At 47.5% G+C, this 21,949-nt stretch overlaps 1 protein-coding gene across 1 annotated transcript in view; it reads left to right on the forward strand.

Annotated features, from left to right (window-relative positions):
- The window catches only part of LOC134347244 (dual specificity testis-specific protein kinase 2-like), a 135,229-nt gene that overhangs the window by 39,994 nt on the left and 73,286 nt on the right, over positions 1-21,949 (forward strand). The window contains exon 2 of the mRNA XM_063049591.1: positions 14,155-14,276. Within this exon, the coding sequence (XP_062905661.1) occupies positions 14,155-14,276 (122 nt within the window). The remainder of the gene's footprint in view (positions 1-14,154; positions 14,277-21,949) is intronic.

A 21,949-nucleotide genomic window follows, 5' to 3' on the forward strand; every position in this document is an offset into this window, starting at 1 on the left:
CTGAAGCAACACACTCAGTGATTCAGGAACTGCTTCTTCCCCTCTGCCATCCAATTCCTAAATGGGCATTGAACCCGTGAACACTACCTCACTTTTTCAATATATATTATTTCTGGGGTTTTTTTGCACGATTTTTAATCTATTCAATATACGTATATTGTAATTGATTTATTTACTTATTTATTTATTCCCCCCCCCCTTCAATATTATGTATTACATTCAACTGCTGCTGTTAAGTTAACAAATTTCATGACACAAGCCGGTGATAATAAACCTGATTCTGATTCTGAGAAGCTGTTCCTAAAACGTTGAGTGAGTGTCTTCAGGCTCCGTGATGGTAACAATAAGAGGGCATGTCCTGTGTGATGAGGATTCTTATTAATGGGTGTCACTTTCTTGAGGGATCGTCTTTTAAAAAGCATCCATAATGCTGGGAAGGCCAACATGATAAAATATCCATAAAGCTGGGAGCCGGAGGGTTAAGCTTGCGAGGGTAGGTTTCACAAACATGGCTTGAGTTGGAAGGTGTGATCTTGGACATGTTTACTAATATAACAGGAATCGAAAGTAAAAAGTCTGGTGGAACAACAATTTCCTCAAAAACAAGAGACCTGACTAGGCCTGAGCCAAAGTCTTCAGGAAGGGGATTTAGAAACAGTTGCACGTAGGCTGTCAAAATACAGTCCCCTCAGACGAAACTGCCTGGACTCTTGCCGGTCCCTCTCGTAGGGTTATGTCCGTGCCTGGGTGTTCACAGAGAAGGAACATGCAGTCCATGTGTACATTGGGGGATTTCTGAGGCTGATGGGCACCACGGGTACCCGAGTGATGTCCATGTGTACATTGGGGGATTTCCGAGGATGATGGGCACCACGGGTGCCCGAGTGGTGTCCATGTGTACATTTGGGGGATTTCCGAGGCCGGTGGGCACCACGGGTACCCGAGTGGTGTCCATGTGTACATTGGGGGATTTCCGAGGATGATGGGCACCACGGGTGCTCGAGTGGTGTCCATGTGTACATTGGTGGGATTTCCGAGGCCGGTGGGCACCACGGGTACCCGAGTGGTGTCCATGTGTACATTGGGGGATTTCCGAGTGGTGTCCATGTGTACATTGGGGGATTTCCGAGGCCGGTGGGCACTACGGGTGCCCGAGTGATGTCCGTGTGTACATTGGTGGGATTTCCAAGGCCGGTGGGCACCACGGGTACCCGAGTGGTGTCCATGTGTACATTGGGGGATTTCCGAGTGGTGTCCATGTGTACATTGGGGGATTTCCGAGGCCGGTGGGCACTACGGGTGCCCGAGTGATGTCCGTGTGTACATTGGGGATTACCGAGGCTGATGGGCACCACGGGTGCTCGAGTGCGTTATGGATAGCAATGTCCATGTTATAATCTGAAACTGTATCTTGATAAAGTGACAGACACCGAATGCTGGAGGAACTCAGCAGGCCAGGCAGCGTCTACGGAAATGAATAAACAGTTGACGTTTCAGGCCAAGCCCCTTCATCAGGACTGGAAAGGAAGGGGCAAGACGCCAGAGTAAAAAGGTGGGGGGAGGGGAAGGAGGATAGCCAGGTGAGTAGGAAAGGTAAAGGGCTGGGAAATCTGATCGGAGAGCAGAGTGGACCGGTGGAGAAAGGGAATAGGAGGGGCAAGAGGGGGTGGTGATAGGCGGGTGAGAAGACCTAAGAGGCCAAAGTGGGGAATAGAAGAAGAGGGGAGGGGGAGGGACAAATATTTTTACTGGAAGGAGAAATCGATATTCATACCATCAGGTTGGAGGCGGCCCAGATGAAATGTAAGATGCTGCTACTTTACCCTGCGGGTGGCCTCATCTTGGCACGAGAGGAGGTTATGGACCAACATGTCAGAATGGGAATCAGACTTAAAGTGTTTGGCCACTGGGAAGTTCCCCTTTTGGCAGATGAAATGTGAGGTACTCGGCAAAGTGGTCCCCCAATTTACGATAGGTCTCGCCTTGTAGAGGAGGCTGCATCAGGAACACCAGACACAATAGGTGAAGTGTTGCCTCACCTGGAAGGAATGTTTGGGGCCCTGACTGGAGGTGAGGGAGGAGGTGAATTGGCAGGTACAGCATTTTGGCTGCTTTCAGGGATAAGTGCCAGGAAGGAGATTAGTGGGGAGGGACAAATGGCCAGTATTCCATCTGAGAGGCCTCCAGCCTGATGGTATGAATATCAATTTCTCCTTCTGATTAAAAAAAAATTGCCTCTCCTTTCCCACTTCTTCTATTCCTCACTTTGGCCTCTTACTTCTTCTCACCTGCCTATCACCTCCTCCTGGTGTCCCTCCTTCCCTTTCTCCCATGGTCCACTCTCCTCTCCTATAAGATCCCTTTCTTCCCAGCCCTTTACCTTTCCTACCCGCCTGGCTTCTCCTCTCACCTTCCAGCTACCCTCCTTCCCCTGCCCCCACCTTTTTATTCCGGCATCTTCTCCCCTCATTTTCAGTTGTGAAGAAGGGTCTCGGCTCGAAACATTGACTGATTATTCATTCCCATAGATGCTGCCCGACCTGCTGAGTTCCTCCAGCATTTTGTGTGTGTTGTTCTGGATTTCCAGCATCTGCAGAATCTCTTGTGATCATGAAGTACTGCAATATTGTATGAGTATGATGTTGTAATGAAAGAATAAATCTCCTTTGGAAAAGAGAAAATAACCTCTGAGACACTGGGATTAAGAGGAGCTCTCACACCAGTTGGCCTTTGGGGAAGAGAGACTGTGCATTTTTAAAAAATTTATTCTTATTTTTATAAAGGAATAATGCTTGATGACTCTGAAGGTGTACTTGCTGGAGTTTAGAAGAACGAAGTGCGGGGAGGGAATCTCATTGAAACCTATCGAATATTGAAAGCCCTCATTAGAGCGGATGTGGTGAGGATGTTTCCCCAGGAGAGTCTCGGACCAGAGGGCACTGCCTCAGAATAAAAGGATGTCCATTTGGAACAGAGATGAGGAGGAATTTCTTGAGCCAGGGGGTGGTGAATCTGTGGAAATCCTTTTTGGAAGTATTTTTAAAGCAGAGGCTGATAGCTTCTTGATTAATAGGATCAAGGGTTACGGGGAGCAGGCAGGAGAATTGGTTTGATGGAGTGAGAGGAGTGATGGAGTGGGGGGCCAGACTGGCCTAATTCTGCTCCTGTGAATTATGGTTTTATGGTCTGTTGTAATTTATGTTAATTGTTATGTCTTGCACTGTTGTCATAAAGCAACAAATGTCGGTGATATTAAACCCGCTTCTGATTCTGAAGAGGTGAGCCGGCGCTAGGTTTCCGTGATGGCTCAGCTCAATCTAACTAAAGGACACAGATTTGATTTGAGGGCCCGAATGGCCTCGTTCTGTCTCAACCCATGCCTTCCGCCGGATTTTGGGGAAAGGAAGTGGGCCTTAGCTCCCGGCGCAGGGGCTGGTGGGTGAGACGGATGGCAAGGAGAGACGTGAAGAGCAGTCCAGCTGGTAGCACACTGCCTGGTCTGCACAGGATCGGAAAAGCTGCAGAAGGTTGTAAAACCAGCCAGCTCCATCATGGGCACTAGCCTCCCCAGCTCTGAGGACATCTTCAAAAGGCAAGGCCTCAAAAAGGCGGCATCCATCATTAAGGACCCCCATCTCCCAGCACGTGCCCTCTTCTCATTGCTACCATCAGGGAGGAGCCTGAAGACACACACTCAACATTTTAGGAAAAGCTTCTTTCCCTCCGCCATCAGGTTTCTAAATAGACAATGAACCCTACCTCATTATTTTCCTCTTTTATTTGCACTACTTATTAATTTTTTAATATTTATTATTGTAACTCTTGACATAGCATGATCCTGGCATATTTCTGGTCAGAATCAGTATCAGGTCTATTATCACTGATATACTCTGAGTGGCCACTTTAGTACAGAAACATAGAAAATAGGTGCAGGAGTAGGCCATTCGGCCCTTTGAGCCTGCACCGCCATTCAGTATGATCATGGCTGATCATCCAACTCAGAACCCTGTACCTGCCTTCTCTCCGTACCCCCTGATCCCTTTAGCCACAAGGGCCATATCTAACTCCCTCTTAAATATAGCCAATGAACTGGCCTCAACTGTTTCCTGTGGCAGAGAATTCCACAGATTCACCACTCTCTGTGTGAAGAAGTTTTTCCTCATCTCGTTCCGAAAAGGCTTCCCCTTTATCCTTAAACTGTGACCCCTCGTTCTGGACTTCCCCAACATCAGGAACAATCTTCCTGCATCTAGCCTGTCCAATCCCTTTAGAATTTTATACATTTCAATCAGATCCCCCCTCAATCTTCTAAATTCCAGTGAGTATAAGCCTAGTTGATCCAGTCTTTCATCATATGAAAGTCCTGCCATCCCAGGAATCAATCTGGTGAACCTTCTTTGTACCCTCTCTATGGCAAGAATGTCTTGCCTCAGATTAGGGGACCAAAACTGCACACAATACTCCAGGTGTGGTCTCATCAAGGCCTTGTACAACTGCAGTAGTACCTCCCTGCTCCTGTACTTGAATCCTCTTGCTATGAATGCCAGCATACCACTCGCCTTTTTCACTGCCTGCTGTACCTGCATACCCACTTTCAATGACTGGTGTATAATGACACCCAGGTCTCATTGCACCTCCCCTTCTCCTAATCGGCTACTATTCAGATAATTTGTTTTCCTGTTCTTGCCACCAAAGTGGATAACCTCACATTTATCCACATTAAATTGCATCTGCCATGAATTTGCCCACTCACCCAACCTATCCAAGTCATCCTGCATCCTCTTAGCATCCTCCTCACAGCTAACACTGCCACCCAGCTTCGTGTCATCCGCAAACTTGGAGATGCTGCATTTAATTACCTCATCTAAGTCATTAATATATATTGTAAACAACTGGGGTTCCAGCACTGAGCCTTGCGGTACCCCACTAGTCACCGCCTGCCATTCTGAAAAGGTCCCGTTTATTCCCACTCTTTGCTTCCTGTCTGCCAACCAATTCTCTACCACATCAATACCTTACCCCCAATACCGTGTGCTTTAAGTTTGCACACTAATCTCCTGTGTGGGACCTTGTCAAAAGCCTTTTGAAAATCCAAATATACCACATCCACTGGTTCTCTGATTATTGGTTACACTTCACTTACAAAACTGGCATTAATGCAAATATCTAATCAGCCAATCATGTGGCAGAAACTCAGTGGTCAAGAGGTTCAGTTGTTGTTCAGACCAAGCATCAGAATGGGGAAGAAATGTGATCTTAGTGACTAGGACTGTGGAATGATTGTTGGTGCCAGATGGAATGGTTTAGGTTTCTCAGAAGCTGCTGATCTCCTGGGATTCTCACACACAGCAGTCCCTAGAGTGTACAGAAAACAGTCAGTGAACAGCAGTTCTGTGGGCAAAACACCTTGTTAATGAGAGAGGGCAGAGGAGAATGGCCAGACTAGTTCAAGCTGACAGGAAGGTGACAGTAACTCAAATAACCACGCTGAACCTTGAAGCGGATGGGGCTACAGCAACAGAAGACCACAAACACACATTCAGTGGCTGCTTTATTAGGTACAGGAGGTATCCAACGGAGTGGCCATTCAGTGTGTGTTGTGAAATTTGTTGTTCCGATGGGAATGTTGGCAGGATAACAAATACTTGGGAATACGAATTGACAATAAACTGGACTGGTCTAAGAACACTGAGGCTGTCTACAAGAAGGGTCAGAGCTGTCTCTATTTCCTGGGGAGACTGAGGTCCTTTAACATCTGCCGGACGATACTGAGGCTGTTCTACGAGTCTGAGGTGGCCAGTGCTATCATGTTTGCTGTTGTGTGCTGGGGCAGCAGGCTGAGGGTAGCAGACACCAACAGAATCAACAAACTCATTCGTAAGGCCAGTGATGTTGTGGGGATGGAACTGGACTCTCTGACGGTGGTGTCTGAAAAGAGGATGCTGTCTAAGTTGCATGCCATCTTGGACAATGTCTCCCATCCACTACATAATGTACAGGGTAGGCACAGGAGTACATTCAGCCAGAGACTCATTCCACCGAGATGCAACACAGAGCGTCATAGGAAGTCATTCCTGCCTGTGGCCATCAAACTTTACAATCCTCCCTTGGAGGGTCAGATACCCTGAACCAGTAGGCTGGTCCTGGATTCATTTCATAATTTACTGGCATAATTTACATATTACTATTTAACTATTTATGGTTTTATTACTATTTACTATTTATGGTGCAACTGTAATGAAAACCAATTTCCCCCGGGATCAATAAAGTATGACTATGACTATAAAACGGGATGGATGGACGATTAGTGTAAATGGCTGGTTGCAGCATTCCCCCTCCCGCGTGTGTCCCTTCACTACAGTGTGAGAGCCTTGTTTATCTTCCCACACCCTGTACTGTGGGCATCACCACTCATCCCACTGCTACAGGGAGTGGGATGACTAAGTTCCAGGAAGAGGGCAGCTGGGTGACTGTCAGGAGAAGGAACGAGACGGTGAACAGGCAGTGAGCACAGTGCACCCTGTGGCCATTCCTCTCAATAATAAGTATACGGTTTTGGATACTGATGTGGGGGATGACCTCCCAGGGGAATGCCACAGAGACCAGATTACAGTCACTGAGCATGGGTCCGTGGTGCAGAAGGGAAAGAGAGAGAAGAAAGGAGTGGTGGTGATAGGGGACTCAATAGTGAGGGGATCAGACGGGTTATTCTGTGGAAGTGGACAGGACACCCGGATGGTATGTTGCCTCCCAGGTGCCAGGGTCAGGGAAGTCTCAGATTGCGTCCACAACATTTTGGAGGGGGAGGGAGAGCGGCCAGATGTCTTGGTACATATCGGCACCAATGACATAGGGAGGAAATGCAAAGAGGTCCTGAACAAAGATTTTAGAGAGCTTGGTAGAAAGTTGAGAAGCAGGACCTCCTGAACAGTAATTTCTGGATTGCTGCCTGTGCCAGGAGCCAGTGGGGGTAGTACCAGGATGATTTGGCAGATTAATGCGTGGCTGAGAAGCCGGTGCAGGGGGCAGGGCTTCAGGTTCTTGGATCATTGGGATATCTTCTGGGGGAGGTATGATCTGTATAAAAGTGACAGGTTGCACCTGAACCCAAGGGGGACCAATATTCTTGCGGGCAGGTTTGTTAGAGCTGTTGGGGGAGGGGTTTAAACTAACTTGGTGGGGGGTGTTGGGAACCAAAGTGAAAGGACTCAGGATAGGTAAAAAAGCAAAGATAGCTTGCAAGTCAGAAGTGGAGGTAGATGATAGGACAAAATTGCAGCCAGCAGGGTGAGTTTCAGTACACTAGGGATGCAGAATCAAAAAGCGTAGCAAATACAACACTCAAAGTGCTGTATATCAATGCACAGAGTATAAGAAATGAGGTGGATGATCTTGTTGCAATATTACAGATTGCCGGGTAGATGTTGTGGCCATCACTGAATCGTGGCTGAAGGATGGTTGTAGTTGGGAGCTGAGTGTCCAAGGTTACACATTGTATCAGAGGGATAGGAAGGTCGGCAGAGGGGGTGGTATGGCTGTGTTGGTAAAGAATGGCATCAAATAATTAGGAAGGTGTGACATAGGATCAAAAGATATTGAATGCTTGGGGGTTGAGTTAAGAAACTGCAAGGGTAAAACGACCCTGATGGCAGTTATGTACAGGCCTCCAAACAGCAGCTGGGATGTGGACAACAGATTAAAATGGAAAATAGAAAAGGGTGTCAAAGGGGCAATGTTATGACAGTCATGGGAGATTTCAACATGTAGGACGATTGGGGAAAATCAAGTTGGTAATGGATCTCAAGAGAGTAAATTTGTTGAACACCTACAAGATGACTTTTTAAAGCAGTTTGTCATTGAGCATGCCGGGGGATCAGCTCTACTTGATTGGGTGTTACATAGTGAAACGAAGGTCATTAGGGAGCTTGAGGTAAAGGAACCTTTAGGAGACAGTGATCACAATATGACTGAGTCCAACTTGAAATTTGATAGGGAAAAAGAAAAGTCTGACTTAGCAGTATTTCAGTGGAGTAGAGGAAATTACAGTGGTATGAGAAAGGAGTTGGTGAAAATAAATTGGAAGGAGATGGTGGCAGGGATGACAGCAGAGCAGGAATGGTTTGAGTTTCAGGGAAAAAATGAGGAAGGTGCAGGATAGCTATATTTCAAAAACAAAGAAATACACTAATGGCAAAATAGTACGACTGTGGCTGGCAAGGGAAGTCAAAGCTAATGTAAAAGCAAAAGAGAGGGCATACTGAGCCTAATGGGGCAGAGGCCACTGACAGCAGCTCATCAGAGCCCTCTGTCTGGGCCAGTCTTTCAAGTTGTCCCCAGATGTAGCCCATTTTGAAGACCCTTCATCTCCCGGGGATAGTGTCTACATGGCCATGATTATTCTTGGCAGATTTTTCTATGGAAGTAATTTGCTATTGCCTTCTTCTAGGAAGTATCTTTACAGGACAGGCAACCCCAACCACTATCAATACTCTCCAGAGTTTTGCTGCTGGTGACAGTCGTCGCATAACCAGGAGTTGTGATCTGCACCGGCTGCTCATACGACCATTCAGCACCTGCACCCATGATTTCACGTGACCTGGATCGGGTAGAGGGGGCTAAGCAGCTGCTACCACCCTGCCCAAGGGTGACCTGCAGGCTAGTGGAGGGGAGGAGTGCCTTACACCTCCTTTGTTAGAAATGTATCTCCATTCTTCCCCACCCCCCCATACATATAGCTCTGAGTTTTCACACGGGTGGGGTTACTAGCCCATGCCCAATCCTCCCCCTTTCACAGCCAGAGCTGGGACTGTCCATTGAGGAGTTAATCCCAGGCAGTGTCACAGTCTCATGCTTGGTTGCAGGCCACACAAGCTTTAGAAGTTTGCTGGCAGCCAACGTTGCAGTCTTTTTGGAGACCGCCTGATTTCCATGCCATTAACATTTTGGTGCAGTGATAAAGCAAAGCTGCAATCCAATTTGTGCACCTTGCTGTCTCAGTGCAGTTGATGGAATGTGAGTGGGAAGTGGAACAGTATTTCTGGCCTTGGAGACAAGAGAGCTACGGGTGATTCATGCCTGCAAGAAGCACAGGCAGCTTCCTGACTGGGTGTAGAACAGGAAGTGAAAGTTCTCTGTGCAAAACACGTACACAAGAGGCTCTGCAGAGGCTGGAACTCTTGAGCAGCACACACAGAATGCTGGAGGAACTCAGCAGGCTAGGCAGCTTCTATGGAGAGGAATGAACAGTCGATGTTCCGGGCTGGGATCCTTCATCATGAGCACTGACATCCCTTAGGAACAGAAATGAGGAGAAATTTCTTTAGCCAGAGGGTGGTTTAGCTGTGGAATTTATTGCCCCAGACAGCTGTGGAGTCCGAATCATTGGGTATATTTAAAGCAGACGTTGATGGGCTCTTCACTAGTCAGGGCATCAAAAGTTGCGAGGAGAAGGCAGAAGAAAGGGGTTGAGAGGGATGATAATGGAATGGTGAAGCAGACTCGATGGGCTGAATGGCCTCATTCTGCTCCAATGTCTTTTTGTCTGACGGAAATTGATTAATGGTATATTCTGCATAACCCTGGGAGTTAAAGGAAGGGAGAGTGGCGGGGGAGAAGATTACTGGATTGGATTTGTTTAGCTGAGTCAGACTGCCCTTGGGGCATTGTGTTCAGCGTGATGCTGGCTGGATGAGAGAACATGAACCATCGGGGGAGATTGGACTTGCCTTAGGGTGTCAGATGCTGAGGGGAGACACGATAGGTTTATACAGTACTGTGCAAAAGTCCTAGGTGCATATATGTAAGTCTTAGGCTAGGGTGCGTAAGACAGTTGCACAGTACCGTATTTCTCAATGCGGAGCAGAGAGTGAGTTTGTAGATTTGTCGGGAGCCATGGATGTTGGATATAGCGAGGGTGGAGCGTCGCGGGATGGATGTGAGGCAGGTGGCAGAGAAGGAGTGCCAGCGGCGGGGGGGGCGGGTTTTGCACGGGTGCAGTCATACCCCACCCTGAGACACCAGGTAAGGCCATTTGATTACAAATAATTGGTTTATTGATCAATTCAGAATGTCTCTCTGGTGCTTCCCGCTCCCTCCCCTCTCCATTCCCCTTTTCCCAACCATGATTCCCCTCTCCCTGCCCCCTTCCCACTCTCAGTCTACAATAGAGACCCAGATCAGAATCAGGTTTATCATCACTCACGTGTCATGAAGTCGGTAAACCCCCAGCACAGACTCGGACTTCGCTGGTCACTGCTGCAAGCAACACGTTTCACTGTATGTTTTCATATGCATGTGACAAATAAAGCTAATCTTTAAAGCTAATCTTTGAAGTTGGTCAGAATCTTTTCCCCAGGGTGGAAATATCAAACTCCAGAGCCCGTGCTTTTAAGGTTAGCGGGTGGGGACACTTAAAGGTAGTGTGAGGGGCATTTTGTCACACAGAGAGTGGTGGGTGACTGGAGCGGATCACCAGGAGTAGTGTGGAAGAGGCTTTTACACAGACGTGTGAATATGAAGGGAACAGAGGAAGGGGTGTGGATGATACACAGGACAACATTTGGCATAAATTGGCATCAAGGTCATCACAACATTGCAGGCCGAATGGGCTGCCCGGAGCTGTGCTGTGCTCTGTTCTTTTGCAATATTCCTGTTTACTTGAGGGGAAAGGAGAGACACTGGGGAGGGGCAGGTGTGGAGGGCCGCTGTCTGGCACAGTGTACAGATTGTCATAAATCAGAGTGAGCGCGCCAAAGTGACAAGCAGTTGGCTGAGTGGTGGGACTGGGGGAGGAGGGATGGGGCAGAGTACTGTGGATCACTGCCCAGCCCAGACCACTGCCAAGTCTCTCCACAAAGAAGGCAAGAGCCCAAATCTAGCTCAAGGTTTCCTGAGGAAGGCTGCGTTCGTGGGTGTGCTGGACACGGCCATTTCTCAAAATAAGCTCACAGAAAGGAATATACATTGTTCGTACAACACTGCACGTTGCAGTATCGTGACAACAGGACATCATACGTGTACAGAGGAAAGCTGAACACCACAGATGCTGCAAATCCGAAATAAAACAGAAATCACAGCAAATACTCCGCAGGTCAGGCAGCATCTGTGGAAAGAAGAAATGAGATGGTGTTTCAGGTTTGGATATCAAATCTCCTTTGAGTTACTGATGGGAAAGGATGGAGGGAACATGTGAAGCTCTGCGACAGGGTAGAGTTCTGACAAAATGTCTTTGAGCTGAAATATTAACAGTATCTCTCTCCACAGATGCTGCCTGACCTGCTGAGTAGTAATTAGTAATGGCAGTCTCACAAACACAGACACATGCGTGCACACACACACACACACAGAGACATAGATACACACACACACACACAGACACACACATAGATACACACACACACACACACACACACACACACATAGATACACAGACACACACACAGACACACACACACACAGACACACACACATAGATACACACACACAGACACACACACACAGACACACACACATAGATACACAGACACACACACACACAGACACACACACATAGATACACACACACACACACAGACACACACACACACAGACACACACACATAGATACACACACACAGACACACACACACAGACACACACACATAGATACACACACACACACAGACACACACACACACACAGACACACACACATAGATACACAGACACACACACACACCCAGACACACACACACACAGACACACACACATAGATACACACACACACACACACAGACACACACACACACACAGACACACACACATAGATACACAGACACACACACACACAGACACACACACACATAGATACACACACACACACACAGACACACACACACACACAGACACACACACATAGATACACAGACACACACACACACACAGACACACACACACACAGACACACACACACACACACACATAGATACACAGACACACACACACACACAGACACACACACACACAGACACACACACATAGATACACACACACACACACAGACACACACACACACAGACACACACACATAGATACACACACACAGACACACACACACAGACACACACACATAGATACACACACACACACACAGACACACACACACACACAGACACACACACATAGATACACACACACACACACAGACACACACACACACACAGACACACACACATAGATACACACAGACACAAACATACACAGACACACACAGACATAAACACACACAAAGATACAAACTCAGACACAGACACACACACACACACACACACACACACACATATAAAGATACAAGCAGAGACACACACGCACAAAGCACAGGCGTACCAATGGACGGACAGACACACATACACACAGATACATACAGTTGCACACACAGGCAAACACACCGAGCTCGTGACTGACACGCACTTTTGATGTAACTGAGGAAGTTTATATACCTGTGGTCGCTTGTGGACCTGTGCTCCTGTGGCCAGTCAGCAATGATCTGATCTACAGATTTTTCTGCTTCTCTACCCCCCTGCATACCCCCACCCCCACCCAGCAGTGATCTCTGAACCCACATCCTTATTTACAGACGTTTCAGGGCTTTACACAGACCACAGTGTATTCCCTCCAACCGCACCAGCCTGTTCCCCCATGATACACAGCTCACAAACCCCAGCGTCACGCACACACAACCCCAAACACACAGCCCACAGCACACAACCAAAACACACGCCACCACGACACCCAACTGACACACACTTCCACACACACCACAGCAGCTCAGACCCCACACCCTGCACCTACCATAATACCGCCACACTTCCCTTGAGCGGCATGTTAGTGTAGTGGTTAGCACAACACTTTACAGCACCATCGACGCCAGTTCAATTCCCACCTCTGCCTGTAAGGAGTTCGTACGTTCACTCTGTGACCACTTGGATTCCTCCCACAGTTCACAATTGTGCCAGTTGGGAGGTTAATTGGTCATTTTAAATTGTCCCGTGATTAGGCTAGGGTTAAATCGCAAAGGGCCAGAAGGGCCTGTTCTGTGCTTTATCTCAGTACAGAAATAAAAATAACTAACAGCTGCTACAGCTCAGCTCCAGACCCTGGTCCATCTCCAAATCCTGGTCCATCTCCAGACCCCGGTCCATCACCTGCTACAGCTCAGCTCCAGACCCTGGTCCATCTCCAGACCCCAGTCCATCACCTGCTACAGCTCATCTCCAGACCCTGGTCCATCTCCAAATCCTGGCCCATCTCCAGACCCTGGTCCATCTCCAAATCCTGGTCCATCTCCAGACCCCGGTCCATCACCTGCTACAGCTCAGCTCCAGAACCCGGTCCATCTCCAGACCCCAGTCCATCACCTGCTACAGCTCATCTCCAGACCCTGGTCCATCTCCAAATCCTGGCCCATCTCCAGACCCTGGTCCATCTCCAAATCCTGGTCCATCTCCAGACCCCGGTCCATCACCTGCTACAGCTCAGCTCCAGAACCCGGTCCATCTCCAGACCCCAGTCCATCACCTGCTACAGCTCATCTCCAGACCCTGGTCCATCTCCAAATCCTGGTCCATCTCCAGACCCTGGTCCATCTCCAAACCCCGGTCCATCTCCAGACCCTGGTCCATCACCTGCTACAGCTCAGCTCCAAACCCTGGTCCATCTCCAGACCCCAGTCCATCTCCAGACCCCAGTCCATCTCCAAATCCTGGTCCATCTTCAGACCCCAGTCCATCTCCTGCTACAGCCCAGCTCCAGATCTCGGTCCATCTCCAAACCCTGGTCCATCTCCAGACCCCAGTCCATCTCCAGACCCCGGTCCAGCTTCAGACCCCAGTCCATCTCCTGCTACAGCTCAGCTCCAGACCCTGGTCCATCTCCAGACCCCGGTCCATCTCCTGCTACAGCTCAGCTCCAGACCCTGGTCGATCTCCAAACCCCGGTCCATCTCCAAACCCCGGTCCACAGGACAGAGCTGTTGGTCACTGTATGATGAAATGATGAATGTGTATGGGTGTCTCACAATATCCTGGTCCCTTCTTCCCCTCCCACTGGTCCGATCTCCCTACTTGTTGCGATGTGATACAGGCCCTATCTCTGATTAAGCATCTGCCTCTCTCCGCAGGTTCAGCACCGGATGTCTGGGCAGGTGATGGTCCTCAAGATGAACAAGTTACCGAGCAACCGCGCCAACATGCTGCGCGAGGTGCAGCTGATGAACCGCCTCTCCCACCCCAACATCCTGCGGTGAGAACCTCTCTTTTCTCCCTTCGTCTTCTGTGTCCGTCAGAGAGTAGTATAGCGTTAAATCAGGCCCTTCAGCCCATCTGGTCCATGCTGACCAAGGAGATGACCTGAACCAATTCCACCTGTGAGGTGACCCCGGTTTCCTTGGCTGCGTAAGTCTGGGGAAGACACACTCTGGTCCCCCCAAACCCGTGAGATTAGGACAGCTCTCCCACCTCAGACCCCAGTTTATGTGGATGCTGTGTAACTTACTACCCTGTTACAGCTCGGTGCCTAGAAATAACAGACAGCACACTGCATACAATTAAAGGAATTATATCTATGAATCTTAACTTTACTAAAGGGTTAGTAGAGAAAAGAAAGAAAAAAAATCAAAAAGGGCCCATTATAATTAACGCAAACACGAGGAATTCTACAGATGCTGGAAATTCAAGCAACACACATTAAAGTTAGCCTCCAACCCGATACCTTATATTCCGTCTGGGTAGCCTCCAACCTGATGGCATGAACATTGACTTCTCTAACTTCCGCTAATGCCCCACCTCCCCCTCGTACCCCATCCGTTGTTTATTTATATACACACATTCTTTCTCTCTCTCTCCTTTTTCTCCCTCTGTCCCTCTGACTACACCGCTTGCCCATCCTCTGGGTTTCCACCCCCGCTTTTCCTTCTCCCTGGGCCTCCTGTCCCATGATCCTCTCGTATCCCTTTCGCCAATCACCTGTCCAGCTCTTGGCTCCATCCCTCCCCCTCCTGTCTTCTCCTATCATTTTGGATCTCCCCCTCCCCCTCCAACTTTCAAATCCCTTACTCACTCTTCCTTCAGTTAGTCCTGACGAAGGGTCTCGGCCTGAAACGTCGACTGCACCTCTTCCTAGAGATGCTGCCTGGCCTGCTGTGTTCACCAGCAACTTTGATATGTGTTCCATTATAATTAAACAGTCAAATGTGTACAAGTTGGAGCTCAACTCTTCCAAAAGTCATGCATATTCATGATCCTCAGTAGGCCCCGGCATCTTGCTCCATTCAACCCCAATCAGTGACGTTGTAATTGTGTTACGCTAACTGTTACGCTGCAGTGCCACCCGATATCCTCTAGTTATGACACCCTTACCCTGGGGCAAAGGCTGTGACCAGTCAGCTAATCCATGCCACTCATGACTTTATAAATCTCTGTCAGGTTGCCTGTTCTGTACGGTTGTCATAGCCGGTGGGTGGTAGTGGGAGCTTATCCAAAGCTCCCAATGGCATGTGCCCCGAATAGCCTCTGACAACCAAGTCCAGTTCTTGGCCTTCATGTGTGGCTTAGTTACTAAGCCGGGCAGAATCGTTTCTACTGACAGAGTGAGGGGCAAAGGTGGGTTACCGGCATCTTAAAACCAGTTACTTTGGGCTGATGGGGCTCATCAGCTGATCTCAAACCTCCGCTGCCTTGCAGCTATGCCCACTCATGGAGGAGGCTTCGGGAGTAAACCCCGAGGAAAATCCGGAGTTGGAGTCCCTAAGGCAGTCCTACGTTGAGTTCAATGTTGACTGGCAACTCCTGTGACGATGCTGGTGCCAAACTGTATCAGTCTCTGCCATTCCTTTGGGTTCATCAGATGTGTGGAGAGGGGGAACCTGCTTCATGGGCAACAGCTCGCTCTCCAGATCATACTGCCCTGGCTTGAGGATCAAATGTAGATGGCTGGGACATAACATCCATGTTCGACCCTGAAGGTCGCCTATCAGGGAAAATAGCCCCAGCCTGTCCAATCTCTCCTTATATCTAAAGCCTTCCGGCCCTGGTAACATCCTTGTGAACCTTTTCTGTGCCCTCTCCATTTTAACGACGTCCTTCCTTCAGCTCATAGATGAGGCCCGGCTTAATGAGCACGTCAATCATCTCCGGTTTGTGTTTAGTCCACCTGCCCAGGCAGGTTTATAACTTGCAGGCTGCTGTACTTCGTAGCCAAGGCAGCTGAGAGTGCTTTATAGATAGTGTTTATTGAGTCCTGGAGAAATGTTCATTCGATAGATTCCTGATCACTTCCAGATGTGCCGTCATCTTTATAAGGTAGAAAGTCAAAGAGAGCAGCCTTTAATTTGGAGCAAATACAGTACACCGGCATTGTAATTGTCACCATGTACTGAGTTACAGTGGAAAACCTGGCTTGTATACAGTTCATACAGATCAGATCATTACACAGTGCGCTGGGCTAGAATGAGGTAAAACAATAACAATGTCAACTGAAGTGTCAGACAGGAGAGAATCTGCAGATGCTGGAAATCCAGAGCAACACACACACACACAATGCTGGAGGAACTCAGCAGGCCGGGCAGCATCAATGGAAAAGACCACAGTCGATGTTTTGGGCCGAGACCCTTCGGCAGGGCTGGAGAAAGAAAGCAGAGGAGTAGATTTAAAAGGTGGGGGTGAGGGGGAGAGAGAAACACCAGGTGATAGGGGGAGGGATGAAGGAAAGAGATGGGAAGTTGATTGGTGAAAGAGGCAGAAGAGATAAAGCCTCTGTACCTCCTGCCTGATGGTAGCTATGACAATTGGCATGGCCTGGATGGTGGGAAACTTTGATGATGGATGTCCAAAGTCCAAAGTAAATTTATTACAAAAGTACATACAGTATATGTCGCCGTATACTACCCTGAGATTCATTTTCTTGTGGGCATACTCAATAAATCCATAAAATAATAACCATAGTAGAATCAATGGAAGACTGTCCAACTTGGGTGTTCAAGCAGTCTGCAAAAGACAGCAAACTGTGCAAATACAAACTTTAAAATATAATGATAATTAAATAAGTAATAAATATTGAAAATATGAGATGAAGAGTCCTTGAAAGTGAGTCCATAGGTTGTGGGAACATTTCAATGATGGGGCACGTGAAGTTGAGTGACGTTATCCCCTCTGGTTCAGGAGCCTGATGGTTGAGGGGTAATAACTGTTCCTGAACCTGGTGGTGTGGGTCCTGAGGCTCCTGTACCTCCTGCCTGATGGTGGAGGGGTAATAACTGTTCCTGAACCTGGTGGTGTGGGTCCTGAGGCTCCTGTATCTCCTCCCTGATGGTTGAGGGGTAATAACTGTTCCTGAAAATGGTGGTGTGGGTCCTGAGGCTCCTGTATCTCCTCCCTGATGGTTGAGGGGTAATAACAGTTCCTGACCCTGGTGGTGTGGGTTCTGAGGCTCCTGTGCCTTCTTTCTGATGGCAGCAGCAAGAAGAGAGCATGGCCTGGGTGGTGGGGGTCCTTGAAGATGGATGCTGATTTCCCACAACAGCATTTCACGTAGATGTGCTCAAAGGTGGGGAGGGCTTTACCCGTGATGGACTGGGTCATATCCACTACTTTTTACAGGAGTTTCTGTTCAAGGGCTTCACGTTTCCATACGAGGCTGTGATGCATCCTGTTCGTATACTCTCCACTTCACATCTAAAGAAGTTTGTCGAAATGTTAGATGTCGTGCCGATTTTCCACAAACTCCTAAGGAAGTAGAGGCACTGCTGTGTTTTCTTCATAATTGCACTTACTTTTACACTTTGCACTCACAATTGCTTGGGGGAGATCCTCCAAAATAATAACATCGAGGAATTTGAGGTTCTTGACCCTCTCCACCTCTGACCCTCTGATGAGGACGGGCTGGTGGACCTCTGGTTTCCTTCTGAGGTCAATAATCAGGTCCTTGGTCTTGCTGACCTTGAGCAAGAGGGTGGTGTTACGGCACCACCCGGCCAGTTTGCCTCTTTGATGCAGCATCTCCTGTTGGTACTACCAGTGAGGGGAAACGATCTTCCCCTGATGTATTGGGTAGAGTCAACTACTCTCTGAAGTTTCTGTCCTCTCTACACTTCCCATGATTTCTACGCTTTTGAAGTCTCCCATCAGCCTCTGCCACACCAGAGAAATGATGCAAGTTTCTCTAACCTCTCCTTATGGCTAATACACTCTAATGCAGGGCACGCTGGTGAACCTCTCCCGTACTCTCTCTATATCCTCCCTATAATGGGACAACCAGACTGCATACAATACTAAAAGGACAGCCTAACCGAGGTTGCATATACAGTAGCTGGGACACCACCTCTTATCTAATTGTCTCAACCAATGAAGGCAAGCAAGTGAGACATGATGCAGATACGGGGTACCGCCTTTTTGAAGACCTTCGCTCTGTCTGCTGCAGGAGCCGGATCTCCCAGTGGCCAACCATTTCAATTTGACCTCGCTGGCCATGCCCTCCTCTATTGGGTAGCTGACACCAACAGAATCAACAAACTCATTCGTAAGGCCAGTGATGTTGTGGGGATGGAACTGGACTCTCTCACGGTGGTGTCTGAAAAGAGGATGCTGTCCAAGTTGCATGCCATCTTGGACAATGTCTCCCATCCACTACATAATGTACTGGTTGGGCACAGGAGTACATTCAGCCAGAGACTCATTCCACCGAGATGCAACACAGAGCGTCATAGGAAGTCATTCCTGCCTGTGGCCATCAAACTTTACAACTCCTCCCTTGGAGGGTCAGACACCCTGAGCCAATAGGCTGGTCCTGGACTTATTTCCTGGCATAATTTATCATATTACTATTTAACTATTTATGGTTTTATTACTATTTATTACCTATGGTGCAACTGTAATGAAAACCAATTTCCCCCGGGATCAATAAAGTATGACTATGACTATTGCCATGATGAGGCCAAACCCAAGTTGGAGGGACAACACCTCATATTCTGTCTGGCCTCCGACTTGATGGCATGAACATTGATAACTCTGACTTCTGGTCACTTCTCCCCCCAACCCTCTCCCATCTCTCTTTCTTCCATTCCCCATTCTGGTTCCCCTCTCACCTCTTCTTCTCACCTGCCCATGACATCCCTCTGGCTCCCCTCCTTCTCCCATGGTCCACTCTCCGCTCTCCTATTAAGATTCCTTCTTCTTCAGCCCTTCACCTCTTCCATCCATCCACTCCCAGATTCTTTCTTCATAACCCTCTCCCACATCCACCTGCATCCTTTCTCAGCTGGTCGCACATATCAGCCACCAGTTGTACCCCCTCCCAACTTTCTTAGTCTGGCCTCTGCCCCTTTCCTTCCCAGTCCTGATGAAGGGTCTTGACCTGAAACATCAACTGTTTGCAGCCTTCCATAGGTGCTGCCTGACTTGGAGATCCTCCAGCAATTTGTGTGTGTTGCTCTAGATTTTCAGCATCTGTAGAATCTTCTGTGTTTGTGTCTACAATATTTCTTCCACAGTTATTATGATGAATAGGAAACTTGATCTGATCTTGTCAGGTGTGTCTCTATTAATGGGACAGGCAGTAATGTCTGTCCATCCCAAAAAAAAAATATTCCTGCATATTAATATGGGCTGTCTCCCCAGGGCACAATACCTTCCCGCTGCACTAAATAAGATGTCTGTGTTACAGAGATGTGGTCACATTTTATAACCAGGAGCAGGTTAATTAAATCCTCCCCGCAGTGCCTAGACTACCCACTGGGATTTATAAAATTAACGGCAAGATGCCGAATCAAAGTCAGAATCTCATTTATTATCACTAACGTTTGTTTTAAAATTTGTTGTTTTGCGACAGCAGTACAGTGCAATGCATAAAAGTTACTATAAGTTACAATAGAGTATCTAAAAAATAGTGAGGCAGTAGTCTGGGCTCATGGACCATTGAGAAATCTGGTGGAGGAAGGAAAGAAGTGCTGTGCCTTCTGTTCAATGAATTCCCCAGATTCACTGCCTTCTGGCTAAAGAAATTCCTCCTCATACCTGCCCTAAATGGATGTCCTGTTCTGTGTCTGTATCCTCTGGTTGTGGGCACTCCCACTACTGGAAACATCCGCTCCATGTCCACTCTATCTAGACCCTTCAACCACCTTGTTCTTTTCGGTAAGTCTGAAAGATCCTCGACTTGAAGCATTCATGCCATTTCTCTCTCCACGTTTGCTGCCTGACCTGTTTGTGTTTCCAGCATTTTCTGCTTTTTATCTCAGATTTCTGGAATCTGCAGGAGTTTTATTCTGTCACACACTGCAGAAGAGACTAAGTTTTGCTTCCACCCCATCCAAAACGCAATTTTACTTGCCTTTTTCCCTCCCTGACCCCTGCCCACCGGACCGAGAAGTGGGCTCAGTAGCCCACCTTGGCAAAGGAGGAATAAGCACCAGGTCTTCAGCACTGAATTCCACCAAGCGGGACAGACAAGTCACGGAGGGTGACTTGAGCAGGGTTGGTAAAAGCTGCAGAAAGTTGTAAACTCAGCCAACTCCAACATGGCTCTAGTCTCCCCAGCATCGAAGACACCTTCAGAAGGCGGCATCCATCATTGAGGACCCCCGTCACCCAGAACATGACCTCTTCTCATTGCTACCGTTAAGGAGGAGGTACAGGAGCGTGAATACCCACACTCAATGTTTCAGGAACAAATTCTCCACCTCCACCATGAGATTTATGAATGGACAATGTGCACATGTATACAACCTCATTCGTTTTTTCTTCTTTTTCCTCTCTTTTTACACTAATTTAATTTATATCTATATACACAGTGGATTCTGGATAGTTGAGTCATTAGTTAATTGGGTCAGCCACCTATTTGGCACGACTCTTAAAGAACAAAAACTAATCGAGAAAATAGCCGGGATTCCCTTTGTCTATTTCGGACATTATGCTGCTTAATCAGGGCAGGAGACAGTTGCCAAACAGGTTCTAACTAGCATCAGATGCATGCACCTGTGTTGCTGTTAGGCGATGCATCGTGCTTAGAACAAGCAGCTTTTAAATAGTGTCAAGTTGTGTGTGTTTGTGTCCAAAAAACAGTGATTTTTGTCACTGACAGTTGGCGAGAAATAAGTAGCAAGACAATTCAGAACTGTTTTGTTCACTGTGTTTTCAAGCATTCAGGCTTGGAGATTCCGGGAAATGGCCGGGAGTGAAAATGAAACAATTTCACTACTTCAATAAGTTAGGAGCTACAAAGAGTGTGAAGCCAATAATCTTAAATGTTACAATGAAAGTGAAGATTTGGAGGATACAGTCGTCAAAAGCATTGTATGAAGGCAGTCTATTACCTACACTAGGTGGCTGCACTGATTTTGTTCACTTACAGACAATCAAAAGCATGTGGCAGTGTAGACTGGATGAATTCCTTCATCAGCAACTATTAGGAACCAATACAGTTTTAAAGTACTGCAGTAGTATGATAGTGTTCTAATTAAATTAAGTACATAATTTGTTACTCAGTTAAACAGTAGTTTGATTTTTTTCTACTTTTTTAACTGTTTCCATAAATCTTAGGATAATTGGCGCATAATTGTGCTGGTGCTGATATGTCCTAATTAACCAGAATCCACTGTATTTTTTAAATCATAATTTATAGTTTTTTACTATTATATATTACAAAAGCTGCTTCTGCAAAACAACAAATTTGATGACATTTGTCAGTGATATTGAACCGAATTCTGACTCTCATTGCCTCTTGACTTTTGATATCACCAGTTGTTCACGGGCCGGTAAAGGGGTTGCTCGAAATTCCAGGCATATATACTTAACAGTGCAAACTGAACAAAAAGTTAGATCAGCACAGCACTGGGCATGGGTTCAGCCCACAAAGTGGTGCCAAATTTGATGCCAATTTGTACTAAATGTCCTCCTGTGTATCATTCGTATCTGTTCATTCCC

This window comes from Mobula hypostoma, chromosome 5, assembly GCF_963921235.1.
Source record: "Mobula hypostoma chromosome 5, sMobHyp1.1, whole genome shotgun sequence".
Lineage (NCBI taxonomy): Eukaryota > Metazoa > Chordata > Chondrichthyes > Myliobatiformes > Myliobatidae > Mobula > Mobula hypostoma.